Genomic DNA, 16,764 nt, shown 5'->3' with positions numbered 1-16,764 from the left:
CGGGACTTGGGTGGGGGCGGGGCTATGGAGGTTGGGCGTTCTCTAGAACCCTACGGGGGCGCAGAGGGCTCCCGTCGCCCCCACCTGGCTCTGGCAGTGGGAAATGGGGCTTTGGTTATGGGGGCGGGGCTCCGGGGGCGGGGCTTAGGCGTGGGGGAGAGGCCCGGGAGCCTGGAGGCGGGGCTTGGGGAGCTCGCCCCACGCGGGGCGGGGCTCCAAAGGCCGCGGGATCTGCAGTTCGGACTCCCCGCGCCACAGTCGCTGCAGTTCCCTCTATTCTGGTGGCCCCGCGGCCCTGCGGGGAGTCCGGGGGTCGGCTGGACGCTCGGACTTGGTGCAGGGCCGGCCCCGCCTCTCCCTTCCTCGGTGGGGCCTAGACGGTCGGGGCTGCGGTGACATGGAGCCCTCTCCTGCCACGGGGGGATCGGAGACCACTCGCCTGGTGAGCCCCCGAGACCGCGGCGGCGCCGGTGGCGGCCTGCGCTTGAAGAGGTAGGACAGACCTGGGCCGGCCCTCAGCCCGGGGGCGCCACCCTCCTGCCATCCGTCCATTTCGTTGTCTCCCTCGGCGTGGCCCCGACTGGCCGCCCCAGCGCACCGCAAGTCCCTCGGCTTCGCGGCGCCCGGCTCTGTCCTCTCCGGCCACACCGCCAGAACCACCACCCCCCCCCGAACCTCCCAGCAGTCCGCTATGCCTCCTCCCGGCCACGCTCTCTTTCTCGGTCCCGCGAAACGGCTCCCCGGCCGGTCCCCCAAGCCTCCGGACCCCTCTGCCGCCCTCGCCGCATCCGACTTCCCTGTGAGCAACTGCCCCTCCGTCGGGCCGGAGTCCACGCCAGGTGCCCCGAAGTCTGCATTGCTCCAACGCCCTGGCAGTGGGAGCATCTCGCCGCCCAGGCTTCGGAGCCCCCGCTGCAGGCCCCTGGCCCTTCCCTCTGTGCGCCCGGGCTCGGGGCGCCCCCTCCAGCCACGGCCAGCTGTGCGCACCCAGGCCGAAGATGGGCCCGGGCTCCACGGCGGTTCTTCCAGGCCCCTGGGGGACGGCGGCCGCTGGGAAGCGAGGGGGTGGCAGGGAAGGAGCAGGTGCGGTCTGGGCGGCAGGGGGTATTCCCGGCTCCGCACAGACGGGGCCGGGGGCGGCGAGGTGTGAAATGAGGCGCGCGGAGCGGCCGGGACAGCGGGCCGGGGGCGGCCGGAGAACCTCCTCCGCGTCCCGCCGGCCTCCCGCGCCCGGCGACGGCCGGCTCTGTCCTCCTTGTCCCTCGGAGCGGCCGCGCCAGGCCCATCCTGGCCACCTCCGCTGGCCATTTTGTCTGCTGGCTGACCGTCCGTTTGTCTCGGAAATTTGACAGGCTCTCTGGCTTTTTCTCTATCTTCATTTCTCCCAATCGTTTTGTTTCCCTCCGAGCACCTTTCCCTTTGTCTCTGATGTGGTGCCTATGTGTGTTTCTCGCTCTCTCCCTGGGTGGGGGCCGTAAACCTGGGTGGGTGGGGAAGTGGAACAGAAGGGAGGACAGACTTCCCGTCTGACTCCTTCCTGCAGGGGACTGCAGACGTGGGCAGCTGTGGAGGCTCCAGCCGAGGCAGGGGCATCTCTTCACAGATCCGTTTGACTCTGCTTCAGGCCCCGGTCCCCTCCCCACGGTTCCCCTCTACCCCACTCAATATTGTTGTTTGTTGGGGGTTTCAGAGGGCCAGGGAGAGAAAACTGCTTCTCCTTCTCTCTAAACAGCATGTAGCCCCCCACCCACATACACACCCACCCACACCAACAACGAGCCTTCTTTTTTTTTTTAATGTATTTTTTAAAAAGTAGGCTCCATGCCCAACGTGGAGCTTGAACTCATGACCCTAAGATTAAGAGTCGCATGCTCTACCAACTGAGCCAGCCAGGCACCCCAACAATGAGGCTTCTTTAGTGCCCAATTCATGCAGAACAAAAGGGAGCAGCCTGTTGATGGGTGGCTACCTTGATGACTGGGTACTCTATGCCTTACAAAAAAGGCATCTTGCCCATTGCCCCAAAGCCACGCAGCCTCTGCTTGCTATCCAGACCCGCATCTCTGACTCCCAGCTCATTTTCATTCTCATATGACCATTAGTCACCAAATCCTGCAGTATTTTCTGAAAGAGGCTCTTCCCTAACCTACCTGCCCCTCCTTCAAAATTCGGTGCAGGGAATCTGTGGCCTGCTCTATTCTGGACCCTTCCATCTCCGCTCCTCTCCCTCTCCCAGACTAATATACATCAGCAAGGTCATCTCAGGGCTCAGGAAAGATATGTGAAATCAATCAGTGTATCTCCCTTGATGTTCCTTTGAGTCCTCGTTTTCCTCCTCAGCCCTTGCCCTGGCTCCTGACACTTAAAACTCCTAGCCACTTATCTTGTCATTGACATCCCATGTGTCTGGAGCCCCCTTCTTCACCTAGGTCTCATGTTAAACACCTCTTCCTCTGTGAAGTTGTCCTCACCCTCATCCCAGGTGGTTACTCCCTCCCTGGTGCTCCCAAGTCCTTCATTCATAATCCTCCTGGCCCCAGCCTATCCTTGCCTAGTAAGTCATTTGTGACCCATCTGTCTCTCCCACTAGACTGGGTTTCCCTGCCTGCCACCTGAGTCCCGGGCACCCGACTATGTGTATATCTCACTGAAGAATGAGGATGGGTTTCAAAGCCACCCTCATCTCTCTGTCTCCTCTGCAAACACACCCAGCATCTCATCATACACATTGAGATTCTAAGTCTTGGAAGAAAATTCCAAGAAATTAATCTACCTGCCAGCACTGAAATCTTCCCCTACAAGCACCAAATGTGTCCCCACCTCCCTCACACCTCAATTCACCCACTTGGCAGAGCTTTTCTCAGCCAGAAGGCCCCAGGCCTCCCTCCTCACTTTACTGCTGTGACCACGTTTCTATCTGGAGCCTCTGATTCACTCATGGGTATTCTTGTCACACCTCCATGAGTATTTCTAGGACTGTATTTTCTATTTAGGTCTTTTGTTCTATGGAAGGTTCTATGGCCTTGCTGATGTTCAGGTTGGGTAATTGTGGGGGTGAGAATTGGGCCAGCATGAACCTAAAACTCAGCCTGAGCTCAATCTCTGGCATCCCAGGTAAGGCTCCAGCCTCATTCATTTATCAAAGGAGGCTATGGCACCGCACAGTTAAGGTGGCCTCCGCTGGGTGCTTATGATCGGGCCGGAGTCCAGCTGGACTTTGAAGGTGGCAACCTTCAAATCCAGTGCTCCTACCACTGCCTCCCCAGCCATAGCAGCCTGCACTTCGTCCTCCCCATGACAACCCCAGCTCTGGGATCTGGGACCTCAGACTTTTTGGGTCCCACCATTCCACTCCTCTCTTAAATGGCCACTTTTCAGCTGCATGTCTAGATAGGGAAGGGGAAGGATCTGGAGTGGAGGCACTGGGAGATGGATCTCGGAGGGAGGCCCTAAGGCCAGGATCATGTGCTCACCCTTTGACACCACCTTGCCTTCATATTGCCTCTGCCTGGCATGTTCACCCAGTCTTTACCCAAACCCTCCCCATCCCTCAAGGCCCTTCTCACGGCGCCCCCTTCAGTTTCCCTGACTTTACTCCAATTCATCTTCTCCAAGCCCTGAAAGCACTTTGTTTTATGGCAATAGCTACTTTCTTGCTACAGAGCATAGCACCTAGGTATACCTTTGTCTTGTCCACCGAAAGCTCCCAGAGGTCAGCAAGATCCTGCTCATTTTGTGCTCCTTATGGTGCCTATCCATGCATTATGGTGGAGTCTACTCTCTACCATGAACTAGCTGTGTGGCCCCCCTATGTCCTCTCCCTCTCTGAGCCTCATACTTGTAATTTCTGTAAAAAGCATTAGACTAGACCATCTCTACGGTGCTTTCCAGCTGTGAAATGCTATGGCTCTGTGTATGAAAGGAAAGGGAGGCTGGGGTCTGAGCTGTCTGTTTAGCCCCCATCTCTCACGTGGCCCTCTGTTCCCAAGGCTCCCAGGTTTGACCGGGCCTTGGGACGGACAGAGCGAGTGTTGGGCCACAGCTGACGAAGCCCGTCTAGCGGGCCGGAGGACCTGGGAGTGAGGAACAGTTCAGCCCATGGCCCAGCCCCAGGCTGAATGGTGCTGCCTGCCCCAGTCTCTTCACAGAGCCCTCGGAGCCCCTCCCTGAGGAACCCAAACCTGTGGAGATGCCCTTCCACCATTGCCACAGGGACCCCCTGCCACAGCCGGGCCTCACCCCTGAGAGGCTGCAGGCGCAGAGACAGCTGTGTGCTGCCTGTGCCGTGTGCTGTGTGTTCATGGCTGGGGAGGTGGTCGGTAAGTCGGCGAGCGGCTCCGCCAACCCCATCCTCTCGACCCCTGCCTAAGCCACTCTCCACCCGGAGTCCCAGCAGTGTTCCCGGAGGGGGGGTGGGGCAGAGATGCTGAGAAGGGGATGGCTGCAGTGGGCATGTGGGTGCCCATGACTCAGGAAGTGGGAGAGAGTGGGGGATAGAACCAGGGGGAATTCAGGGCCACGTCTGGGGCCGAGGGCCAGGGCTGGCTTCTCAGCATTCGCTAATCTTTTAAAAGTCCTATTTTTCTTGATATTAAAATGTGTCATAATAGAAAATCTAGAAAATGTGGATGAGTGAAAAGAAGCCAATAAAACCCCCCTATAATCCCATCACCAGGGAAAAACACAGTTCACATTTGGGTGCAGGTCCCCCCAGCCTCCTTCCCGGCTTCTGCACACGCTACAATGCACGCTACTTTCTAATTGGACCCAGACCACTCACTGCTTTACGCTTGCAGGGGGCTATTTGGCACACAGCCTGGCCATTATGACCGATGCAGCCCACCTGCTGGCGGATGTGGGCAGCATGATAGGCAGCCTCTTCTCTCTTTGGCTCTCTACCCGTCCAGCCACCCGCACCATGACCTTTGGCTGGCACCGCTCAGGTAAGGCCTTGCGTGGCCCTGTGAGCCTCTAATCTTACCAGAAGGTACCTCCTAGGGTCCCAGGCAGGTGTCTGATAGCTTGTCTCCCCCTGCAGAGACTCTGGGGGCTTTGGCCTCTGTGGTCTCTCTCTGGATGGTCACTGGCATCCTCCTGTACCTGGCCTTCATCCGCCTGCTGCACAGCGACTACCACATCGAGGGGGGTGCCATGCTGCTGACCGCCAGCATCGCAGTCTGCGCCAACCTGCTGTACGTTCCAGTGGAGTAGGCACCATGTGGGACTCAGGGCGAGGGGGGCTTCTCCAGGGTGGGAGAGCCGGCTCTCTCCCCGCGCGACAGGCACGCACACGCACACGCAGCTCTCACCCGTCGCCTGCCCTAGGGCTGCCTGAGGACAGACGGGGGAGAGAGCCGGAATCCAGAGTCAGCAGACATTTACTGAGGGCCTACTGTGTACCGGCCACCCTGCCGGGGGCTTTCATCAGCACTGTCCCATTTGAGGCCCCCAACCACCCCCATGAGGTAGACAGTATCGGCCCTAGTGTACAGTTAAGGACACAGGACACAGAGGTGGCTAGGTGACTTGCTCAGGTGTAAGTAGCAGGGTCAGGATCTGAATCCATGTCTCCAGTACCACGGTATTTTTTCCCCCCAGGCTTCATGATTTGTGTCCCTTGGCCAATGTCATCTTCCTCCTGGGGCTGGGAAAGTAGGGAGAAAATGGGTGGAGAAAGGGCTCCTGGGGAGGTGAGGTGGAGAGATGTCGAAAGAGAGCAGAGGAGGCCGGGGAAAAAGGCCACCCGGGCTGAGCCGCTCTGCTTCCCCCTCAGAATGGCTTTTGTGCTGCACCAGGCCGGGCCCCCGCACAGCCACGGGTCTAGGGGGGCGGAGTATGCACCACTGGAGGAGGGGCCGGGGGACCCCCTGCCCCTCGGGAACACCAGCGTCCGGGCAGCCTTTGTGCATGTGCTGGGGGACCTCCTGCAGAGCCTTGGGGTACTGGCCGCCTCTGTCCTCATCTACTTCAAGGTACTGTGCACGCAGGCCTGCCCCAGCCTTCCTCCCCCAGCTCCACACCCCCGGCCCCTCCTTGCACCCTTGGCCTCCCTCCTCGCCTCCAGCTCCCAGCTCCCCAGAACTCCCTGGGGCATGGTCCCTTTCCCCTCAGCAGGGCTCCCAGGGGCCTCTCAGGTCCTGTTTTTCCAAGACACCCCTAGGTCTTCCTCTGGAGGGTTCCTGTTTCCTGGGCTTAGAGGTCCCTTTCTCTACAGCCTCAGTACAAGGCAGCTGACCCCATCAGCACCTTCCTCTTCTCCATCTGTGCCCTTGGATCCACGGCTCCCACCCTCCGAGATGTTCTTCGTGTCCTCATGGAAGGTAAATCAGATGCCACTGCTCCCCACCTGAGGCCCTCTCTGACCTCACTCCAGCTCTGAGCCACCTCTTTTCTCTCAAGAGAGTGTCGGGAGAAGGCCTGGGTCCTGGGGTCTATTGCTGGAAGGAGATTCAGGCACAGGGTGAATTGTAGAGGTTAGCAGTGAGCAGATACAGGACGGGCGGGGGAGGTAGAGTCTGGTGAGGGGCCGCCCTTGGGCAGGAGTGGCCTTGGCGGTAAGGTGTGGCCGGTGCTGCTTGCAGGTTCCCCCCGAAGTGTGGGGTTTGAGCCCGTGCGGGACACACTGTTGTCAGTGCCAGGAGTCCGGGCAACTCATGAGCTGCACCTGTGGTCCCTTACGCTTACTTACCATGTTGCCTCCGCACACCTGGCCATTGGTGAGTCCACACTGGCCCTAGCCAGTTACCTCCTAGAAATATTTTCCCCCCACCCCACGCCCACCCCTACCACCCCTTCCAAACCTAAGAAGATTGACTGAATTGCTGGGATTGCAATTCCAGCTCTCTTTCTTGATCACTAACACACATGTGCGTGTTGGAGACAAGGCACCCTGGACAGGGTGTTCTGGTGCGGGTGGGGGTCGCACTACTCTGAAGTAGTGCAGAGAACCAGCAACCCTTTAAAAGATCACTAGTACCAACAGGTCGAGCAACGGGGCACAGTTAGGTAAGTTGTGACCGTGGGGTATGACGGAACTATTCAAACTGATGATGATGAACACTGTGTGGCAACTAGGAAAAATGTTTGTGGTATAATGCTAAGAGAAAAAAGCTGAATGTAAAATTATATCTACATTATGATTCAACTATTAAAAATATATATGGTGACTCACAAGCTGACAAAGGATTTTTGAGTTTCTTCCAGATGCAAGAAGCAATCAGAGACATGCAATTTGGATGCCAAAAATATTATACTTTGAGGGATAGTTGATGGTAACTCTAGAGGGACAATGGGAGAAAATATTTAACATCTGGATTGTCTTGGAGAATCGGGTGCTGTGGCTGCTGAAACATACAGCTGTATATGGATAGTCAAAGAGCAGAAGAGAATAGAAAAATAAGAATAGTCTGGCGTGTTAGCATGGTGGCGTGGTTGATTAGGGGGTGAGTCTCTCCAACCTTTTCTTTGGCATTTTATGCTGTTCATACAATACAGAAAGAACATAAAACTCCTCACTCAAGCCTAGTTTTAATGCTGTGCAAGCCATAGGGTCCCCGTTGCACCAGTCCTTATCTTGGCCCCTGCCTGGTTCCCAACTCCCCTGGGAATCTGCTGCCTCTTATCACTCTCCCACAGACTCCACGGCTGACCCTGAAGCTGTCCTGGCTGAAGCCACATCCCAGCTCCACTCCCGGTTTGGATTCTCCAGCTGCACCCTGCAGGTTGAGCAGTACCAGCCCGAGATGGCCCAGTGCCTGCGCTGCCGGGACCCGCCCCAAGCCTGAGCCGAGGCCCCGCCCTCACCCCACTGCCAGGCCCTGGCTCAGGCCCGGACTCTCAGTACCTGCCTCCCTGCTCTTGCAGAAGGGACAGAGCTGGGCCCGTACCCCTTCCTCTCTCCCTCCTTCCACTTGCCCACTCCCTAGCTCCCAGCCCCGGTGGGCAAGACCAAAGTGTGGGGGAGGCAGGATTCAGGTTGAAGGGGAATCAGTCAGTGGGGGTGTGTAGAAGTCCCTTGGTCCCCCCTCCCTGTGGTTTGGGGAGCACAAGCCTCCTTTCCATGCCGTTCATTTGTCTGTGTGGCAGGCTGGCTGTCTGGCTGGGGGCATCTGCCTGTCTGTGTGCTGTCGGTGTGCCTATGCCTGGGGGAGGTCAGCAGGGGCCCCCTCCCCACATGGCCCTTGCTCTGTCTATGCAGGAGCCCCAAAGCCCGCACTTTGTGTGTTCTAGCCCTGTGGTTTTGTCTCAGTGTGTGGGTGTGTGTGTGTGTGTGTGTGTGTGTGTGTGTGTGTGTGTTTCTTGGTGCTGTGGCCCGTGTGTCTCTGTGCCTATGTGGCTGTGCTATGGTCTGAGTCTGCACCGTCCATGTGTCCTTTTGGGGGTCTGTCTGTCCATCCCTCTGTTGGTGCTGTGCCCTCGGCTATCCCAGACAGAGGGCGGACGACTCCGCCGCAGCTCCACCAATAAACTTGTGTCTAACTGCAGCTTTCAGTCCCTGTACTGACTCCTCAGGAGGGGGACAGAGAGTCCCGCAGCCAGAGTGACCTTTCACAGCCCTCCTACCTCCTACCCAGCCCCCCCACCTTCTCTACCCTCCAATATCCGTTCCCATGTGGGCCCAAACCCACCAGTCCCTTTATTCCCTTCCCCTACTCCACAGCCTGGGTCTCTGGCTCAGGGAGAGCCCCCACATGCCCTGGGCTTGGTTGCAGGAGAAAGTTGGAAGGCAAGGAGCCAAGGGATCCTGGAGAGTCATTCCTAGAGACTCCTGCAGGCCATCGTGGCCTCAGGCTGGTCAGAGGGAAGCTTAGTCCCGTTGGGGGAGAGCGGTTGCACCACATGCCGATGTGGGCCTGGTTCCCAAGCTGCGGAAGGTGTCAGGGGGAGGGTTCCAACCCTGGCTGACAGCAGCCAACCCCGAGGCCGGTTTTGGCCTGCGGACACCAAGGACCTCTTTTACCATTATTTCCCCTTTGCCTTAAAGTATCATGTATTTTGACAGATTTAGTCTTTATAAGCCAAACTTAAAGGATTATCGTTACTATTCAGGGATCCTTTAAACTTAAGGGATTGTGGATTTTCTCTTTTAAGAAATCAAGCTCTTCATGCTTTGATTTTAGAGCTAGTGCTTTGGATCAGCAGGAGCTCACAGGCCTTGCCACCCTAGATGGATACAATTCCAGCCTGAAGCAAAGACACTGAGCATTTTCATTAGCCCGTGCATACTTCTGCAAGGCTTTCCTCTGCATAATGGAAATAATCTTTATCATAAAATGATCTTTTAAAAATTATTATAAAAGCAATATATGCTTGCTTTAAGAATCCAACAAAGGAAAAGTGTATAAAGTAGACAGTAAGTGTTTCCCCTATTCTACTACTCCCAGAGGTAACTGCTATTCACAGTTTGGAGTCTCTCTGCCCATATTTTTATGTATGTCCAAACAGTTCTATATAATAACATTAGATGGGATCACTTTATAGGTAAGATCATGTAACCTGTTTTTATGATTTAACCATACATCCTGGATGCATCTTTCCATGTCAGTACACATAGATCTCATTGCTCTGTGTGAGGTGAGGCTTTTGGACTCACTGAAAACAGGCCTCCCTACTCTGGTCTCCAGCTGCACTCCCCTTCCCCCCAGGCTGGGTGAGTCTCGGCTGGCTGGCTGGCTGGCTGGCTGGCTGGCCTGAGCCAAGGCAGGCATGGGAGGCTGGGCTAAGGTGAAGGGCTGGCAGTCCGTCACACTCGGTGCGCTGAGGCCGCCCCAGCTGCTCTCCATGCTTTTGCTCATTCCTGATACTTTCTCATTTTACGACTCATTGATTATCGGCCCCAAGTGACAGGATGGGGGTTGGGAAGAGGGAGGAAACAGAGGGTGGGGAAAATGAGAACAAGATTTTTCACCCTATGACCAGCCTGAAGCTGCAGCCCACTCTTTATTACAATGCTGGGTCCCTTTGCAGGGGCGGGGGGGACACACAGTGTTCAGGGCGGAATGAGACCTCACAAAGGATGCAGTCCGTCTCTGCCCCACACCCTGGCAAGATGAGGAAGCGGAAGCTAAGGCTCAGAGAAGGAAAAGGACTTCCCCAAGGTCACCCAGCGGGTGACAGGGGCAGGAGCAGAGCCAGGGTTCTCACTCCCACTCAGGCCTCTTGGAAGCTCCTGTCCAGTTGAATTTCTCAGGAAACCTTTGCTCAGCTTTTTCAGCAACTGCTGCCACTGGCACGGCAGGTCCTGGGGCTCTGGACTCAGGCTTCTGGGTTCTGCCGTGGCCTTCTATTAAAACACTGGTCACTTTAACCTCTCTGCCTTCCTGCTTTCCTAATTATAAAAAGAAGGATGACATAGCGTGGTGGGCTTGAACGTGTCCAGTAAATAGAGGGCATGTGGGAATAGCTTCTCTTGGGTGGAATCCAGGATGCAGGGGAGAGCTCTCAGGGGACCAGGATGATCCAGCACCCAGCAGGGACAGGGGCCCACATTCACTGAGCTTACACTGGTGCAAGGCACCCTAGACGGTTTTACCAGCACTTTACAGATGGAGAAACTGAGGCACACCTGCCCAAGGTCATGCAGCTAGTAACTGTCAGGGTTGAGATGCAGACTCAGTTCTGGCTGCTCTAAACCTCCACCCTTTTTACATCCCCCCCTTTCCACCCATCTCCCAGCTACAGGCTTTGCTCAGTCAGGGACTGGGAAGGCCAGAAGGATCAGGAGCAGTCTTCCTCATTCATACAGCACTCCCCGGGGAGTTCAGGAAATCCTTATCTGCAGGAGCTGCCCGCATCCCCCCCATTATCTCCCCAACCCACCTCCACTTGCTTATCCAGAAGCTCCTTTCCTCTTGGTGCCCTTCCCTGATGATAAACTATGTGGCAGAGGGTGAGGTGAGGAGAAAGGGCCGGCGGGGAGGGGATGGAAGGGAAGGCCAGAGCAAGAGCAAAGCAGGGGAAGGGCCCATCCATGAGCCCAGCCCGGGCAGCTCTTCACACAGCCGGTTAGCCAGGGTATGGGAGGGGAGAGGGCCGCCTGTGAGGCAGACGGGGACCAGAGAAAGATGCGGTGGACGGGTGGAGCGAGGGGCAGGCCGGTCATGCTGAGATGCAGTTGTCGGAGGGTTCGAGAAAGACGTGAGACCGAGGAGCAGACAGAAAAGCCAGAAGAAGGGCGCGTGGCTACCGGGAGGGGGCGTGGGAACATCCGGGCAGAAGGGCAGGCCCCGCCTCCTCGCTGTGGGGCTCACCTGCGGCCCCCCGGCTGGGGCGGGGCTGACCCTCCGAGTCCGGGTCCGAGGGCGAGACCTGAAGACCCAGCGGACCAGGGGAACACCTGTCTGGGGCCAGGAGGAAGCACAGGGTGATAAATTGGTGTCCTCCTCCTTCTGGTGACCCTGCTGCCTTTTCAGGAACTTCGGTGAGCTGGGAGCCCGTCCTGGCGGCCTTTAGCCAGACCCTCCGAGGGGGAGCAGCGCCCCCCTGAGGCCCACGCCACGATAGCAGCAGAGGCGGCCCGAGGCTCCGGAGGATAGCTCGGGACCGAGGCTGGGTGGGAAGAGCTATCGCCCTGTTCCTGGCAGATTCCCCCCACCCCTGTGGGGAACTGCATTTAGGGAGTTCCCTTTGTACTTGAAGGAACTGGCTTGTTCCTTCTGGTTGTCCCCAACTCTGGTTGTTCCCAGGGCCTCCCCGTCCCTGGTTTGAGCCCCAGGGCCATCCCATCACCACCTGGCCAACACCTTCCAAGGGATGATGGGCAGTAGGGCAGAGTCCGAGGCGATCGTAAATGGTCCTACGAAGTGGGCTCTCTTGCTAGGACCAGCTGGAGAAAGTGGGCGGTGAGATCGCGCAGGAAGGAGGGGCCCAGGGTAACCAGAGCCTGTGCCTCTCTCCTTCAGCTCCTCGCTCCCTGCCCTCTCTCTGCCCCAGCCCCCCTCGCGGCTCTCTGGCTACAGCATCCTGAAGCCCCGGGAAGCAGCCCCCTCTGGGCCTGCAGAAGCTCACCCAGAGAACGGGTCTCCTCCCTGTCAGGGCTGACCCTCTGCACTAGGCACCAGTGTAGAGGCCATGGTGGCCACCCCAGGAAGGGCACATCTCATGGCACTCATGGGCCATTCCCCTCCTCCCCTCCTGCGCCAGAACTTCCACTCCCTGTGGGAGACTGTCTGGTCAATTCCCAAGTGGGTGCCTCAGGACGGGAGAGAAGGAAAGTGGGGCCATCAACACAGTCGCCCACCTTAGCTTAGTACTATGCTTCTAGGGGGAGGCTATAGGTTCCTTGAACAAGCCAGTTTCCATTCTTAAAGGGAAACAAAAGCTTCCCAGAATAGAGCAGGAAAGCACTGTGTAGGGGGCCTCCAGATGCACCCCTTCTGAGTTTTTCTCTCCAGCTTGGTGCTGTGCCCATGGCACCTGGTCCCAGGGATTTCTGCCTGACTTTCTGACCCAAACAGTCTGAACATTCAGTCTCACTCCCTTGTTCTCTTTGGCTCAACCAAAACAGACTATAAATTTTAAAAGGACTGGAGCCAAAAACCTAAGGAGAAACAAAATGGAACCAAACCCAGGAACGAAAAGACAGAGCTCACCAAAACAAGCAGGTTTCAGGCCCTATACTAGCAAACTTGCTTTTCCTTGGCCCAGAGGTCGCCTCTCTGTTCCCCTCCATCCTGCCCACCTGCTGCACCAGAGCAGGGTTCAGTTCAGGACTCGGTCACACGGGACTTCTGGGAAGCACAGCGATGGGGTGGGATTGCTCTGCAAATCACACACCCCTGGAGGGAAGAAGACACTGCTTTCCTCATGTTTGCCTGGCACTTAGTAGACACTCAGTGATAACAGTTGGTGAAGGAATGAGTGGATGAAAAGATGGTAAACGAATGGGCGTGGGGTCATATAAAGCCTATAAAGTGCCATCTTTTTTTTTTTTCTTTAAAGATTTTATTTATTTATCAGAGAGAGAGAGAGAGAGAGAGCACAAGCAGGGGGAGTTGCAGGCAGAGGGAGAAGTGGGCTCCCCACTGAGCAGGGAGCCCGATATGGGACTCAATCCTGGGACCCTGGGATCATGACCTGAGCTGAAGGCAGATGCCCAACCGAATGAGCCACCCAGGCGTCCCAAGTGCCATCTTTTTCTTTAAGATTTTATTTTTAAGTAATTTCTACACCCAACGTGGGGCTCGAACTTACAACCCAAATCAAGAGTCGCATGCTCTACAGACTGAGCCAGCCAGGCGCCCCTATAAAGTGCCATCTTAGTCCTCAGGCTCCCAACCATAGGCCAAGGAGCCAGTGCCTTACAAGCTGACTCTCTGGGGCAGATCTGCAGCAGCGTTTGGTGGTAACTAACCAGATGCCTCTCTAGGAGGAAGTAATCAATATTGCCAGAGTCCCTCACCGTGGGTGACACGCCTCTCCCCTGCACATTGCTTCCCCACCCCTACCACAAGCTCATGATGTCTGTCTTCCTGTTGAACCCCACTCGGTGACCCTTTTATGACTCTCCTGAGGATTCATCACAGCTTTCCCAGCCTTTTCAGGACTCTCTCTGGTCCTAATGCCACACCCATTTTTTCCTTACCTCTTGGCAAATGACCTCAACTTCTAGACCACCAGTCCCTCACGAAGCCCATGAAATGTGGTGTCCATCTTGCAGCCACAAAGCATCAGAATAACTACCATGACCAAGTCCCTGCCTCAGACTTCATTCTCTTTGACCTACTTTAGGATCTCAGCTGCTGACACCTCACCCCAGATGTCACACACCTGCAACTCTGGGACTCCTGGAGGGCTTTCTTCTGAGTTCTCCTCCCCACCTTTCTGAGATTCTGCTCATTTCTCCTTGCTCTCATTCTCTTGGTGAACTAGTACAGAGGTACATATTTAAAGAACTTCGATTACCTTTACTTATTTATTTTTAATTGTTTTATTTATTATTTGTGAGAGAAGGGGGAGAGAGAGAGAGAGCGAGAGAGAGAACACATAAGCAGGGGGCAGGGGCAGAGAGGCAGAGGGAGAAACAGACTCCCCGCTGAGCAGGGAACCCGAGGTGGGGCTCAATTCCTGGATCCTGGGATTATGACCTGAGCTGAAGGCAGATGCTTAACCAACTGAGCCACGCAGGCGCCCCTTTCAATTACCTTTATGTTAATGATTCAGTCAACAAATGTTTACTGAGCCCCTGCTATGGGCTCAATACTTCTGGTGCTTGGGATATATTAGTGAGTAACGTCCCTTATGTAATCACATATTTATCTTCGTCGCGGGTTGCCCTAACTCCCTAGCTTCATGATCTACATGACATCTCCAGATATGCCCTACAGCAGCTGAAAAGTATCATGCCCAAACAGAATTCGTCCTTCCCTCTCCCAAACTGGCTCACCGAGCTGCATCAACCCTCCTTCTCCCAATCTCAAGGTCCCATGCCATGAGTCATTTTTTAGTCTTTCCTATCCTTAATATTTTCACATTTCCTAACATCCGTTCCTGCCTTAGTCCAGACCCTTTTTCATCCATCACCTGCATTTAGTGCAGCAGTGTCCTAATTGGCTTCCCTGATGGTGGAATGGCTCCCATCCCCCATCTCTTCCAGATGTTGCTGCCAGGTTAGTCTTCCCCGTTCCCCATGCGCTCACTTCTGGCACTCATTGTCTGCTCCGCACCTCCACCAGCCCATGTCTCCCCACCCCCACCCCCGCCCTGCCCCCGCTGTCTATGGGATATCAGGATATGTCTACGGGATATCGGGATATCACTACAGAATTACAGACACCTACCAGTGTTACACTGGGAACTCCCAACTCCGCCCTTTCCGCTACAGCCCGAAGCTGCACCGACTTGCATGGTGGCAGCTCGTTAATGGTAACAGGTGGGAATAAGAGGAAAGTGGCCAAGTTCCAAGGGGAATGCCTATTTTGAGATTTTCTTCTTCACAAGCATAGACAGTATAGAGCTGGGGAAAATGCCTTTGCAATGATAATAAGGGAACACATTAGGTCAGACCTTTTTTCACAGAGGGGTATATCTAAAGGGTTCATTCAAAAGTAAAAGTAAAAAAGAATGTTAATATTTGTAAAGTGCTAGAACAGGGCTTGGCACATACTTAGAGCTATGTTAACAAAAAAAAAAAAATAGATCAAATTGCTTAAGTATTCAGGAGGAAAGGAGACCAGAAAACTTTTTTTTAAAACTCTTTATACTTAATGACAACCATATGGAGTGTATGAGTTTGTTTCTCAATGGGTGTGGAACAACCTTAGATATGGACATTTTGGATAAAGCACTGTTTTTATTTCTTGCAGATAGCTTCATTTATTTCCCAAGGTACGGAGATCTCATTTCTGGTTGTAGGGGAAAGAAGTTTATTCAACTTAGAGCTGTGTTATGATTAGGAGAGCCAAAGAAAGGAACAGAGCAGGAACACCTCCCACCACTTAGCAACTGAGTAGAATGTGTGTGCTGCTTGGCAGCAAACGCTGCTTCCACTTGAGGACTAGGCTCTCCGAGTTCTGTGGGAATCTGTGTATGACAGATTCCCAGGTACTTGGGAAAATAATACCTTGACTTGTTTGCATAACCTCAGAAGGGTAACTGAAGCTCTAGAAAGGAGAAGCCTTCTATAAGTGGTCCTCTTTTCCAACCAACAAAGTTCTCTGGGCCCCCGAGGGAGAACTTGTCAGGGTCAGGGTCCAGGAAGCCTGGAAGGGTTCAAATTAGCAGGGCAGGAGAGGTCTCAGCTCTCCAGGAGCAGATGGATTTATACCTCGTCCCACCCTTCTTCCAACAGTACCTGCGGCTATGAATTCCTGTTTCTGTTGGAACGCACACCCAAACCTCTTGGTCTGGTCTGTCGCTCTGAACCCCAACAGTACGAAGCAGGGGCGCTCTGCTGGGTCTGGGTGTGGAATCCCTCAGTGCTGGAGACAAAGGATTCCCACTCCTGTGTTCAAGCTGTGCTAGCAGTAAGATTCTCCTTCCATCCAACCTGCCCGAGCCTGTCCTTTCCTCCGGCAACAGCTCAAACCCCATTCCGTAGACAGGAGTCCAGGTTTGTGCTGATCTCTCTTCTGAAACCTGGCTCCCCAGATACCTTAGACTTGTTCTCTGCTTGTTCAGATTTGTGTGGCTTTTCTCTCACCCTCGTTTTGGATGCCTCTTAAAGCCTGAGATGACGTTTTCCTTTTTGTTTTACTAGAAAGATGGGTTTGAGGTCGAGCAGTCCTGTATATGAATCTTAGCTATGTGATTTTGGGTAAGCCACCCAGTAACTTTTCTGAGCCAGTTTCTGCATCTGTAAAATGGTTAGAAAGCTGATATAAGTTTACATGAGAATATGTGAAGGTTTGTGCTCACATCGTTTTCAGAAAACGAGTTCCTTCTTTCCTATCCCTGTAACATGCTAATTAATAGCTCTGTGCACGAAGTGGCTTCTTCCTGAGTGATGCTGGTGCAGTCTGGACCATCCTGAGCCAGCATGTGGCAGTCCAATCTGTAGAAGTCACTGGATGCCTTACCAGCTAAGAGGCCTCAAATGATCTTGTTCATTCTTGTACTCCCATTACACATGGTGCTTTGTACTCGGTGTGTGGTGGGGTGGTAAGTAAAGTCTGCTGTATCAAGAAATTTCTTTAATGCTACTGAAGTTCATGCAACGGAATGGAAAAGCTCACATACTTTGTATGATCCACAAGAGCCCTGACCTGCAAAGACACATGAGCTACTCCACCCCAGTCTCCAATCCCAGGGTTTCCAAGCCAAGCGCTC

The 16,764-nt window shown here is 54.7% G+C and overlaps 1 protein-coding gene across 3 annotated transcripts; it reads left to right on the top strand.

The window, feature by feature from the left end:
* The first annotated feature begins 242 nt into the window (after positions 1-242).
* Positions 243-8,476, top strand: SLC30A3 (solute carrier family 30 member 3). Of its 3 annotated transcripts, XM_025867595.2 has the most exons (8): positions 243-492; positions 4,138-4,319; positions 4,797-4,943; positions 5,039-5,192; positions 5,774-5,972; positions 6,215-6,320; positions 6,582-6,716; positions 7,636-7,933. In XM_025867595.2, exons 1-8 carry the CDS (start codon positions 398-400, stop codon positions 7,782-7,784), a joined length of 1,167 nt encoding a protein of 388 aa, XP_025723380.1. In that variant the 5' UTR covers positions 243-397; the 3' UTR covers positions 7,785-7,933. The 3 variants fall into 3 exon arrangements, with proteins under 3 accessions (XP_025723380.1, XP_073753256.1, XP_073753257.1); XM_073897155.1 differs by lacking the exon at positions 5,039-5,192 and having other exon boundaries at positions 7,636-8,476; XM_073897156.1 differs by lacking the exon at positions 6,582-6,716.
* Positions 8,477-16,764: the final 8,288 nt, after the last annotated feature.

Source organism: Callorhinus ursinus, unplaced genomic scaffold, assembly GCF_003265705.2.
Source record: "Callorhinus ursinus isolate GAN/ISIS: 27379988/994484 unplaced genomic scaffold, GSC_fseal_2.0 scaffold10, whole genome shotgun sequence".
Taxonomy (NCBI): domain Eukaryota; kingdom Metazoa; phylum Chordata; class Mammalia; order Carnivora; family Otariidae; genus Callorhinus; species Callorhinus ursinus.
Note: the sequence above shows the minus strand (reverse complement) of the source record. Positions and strands in the feature narration are given on the sequence as shown.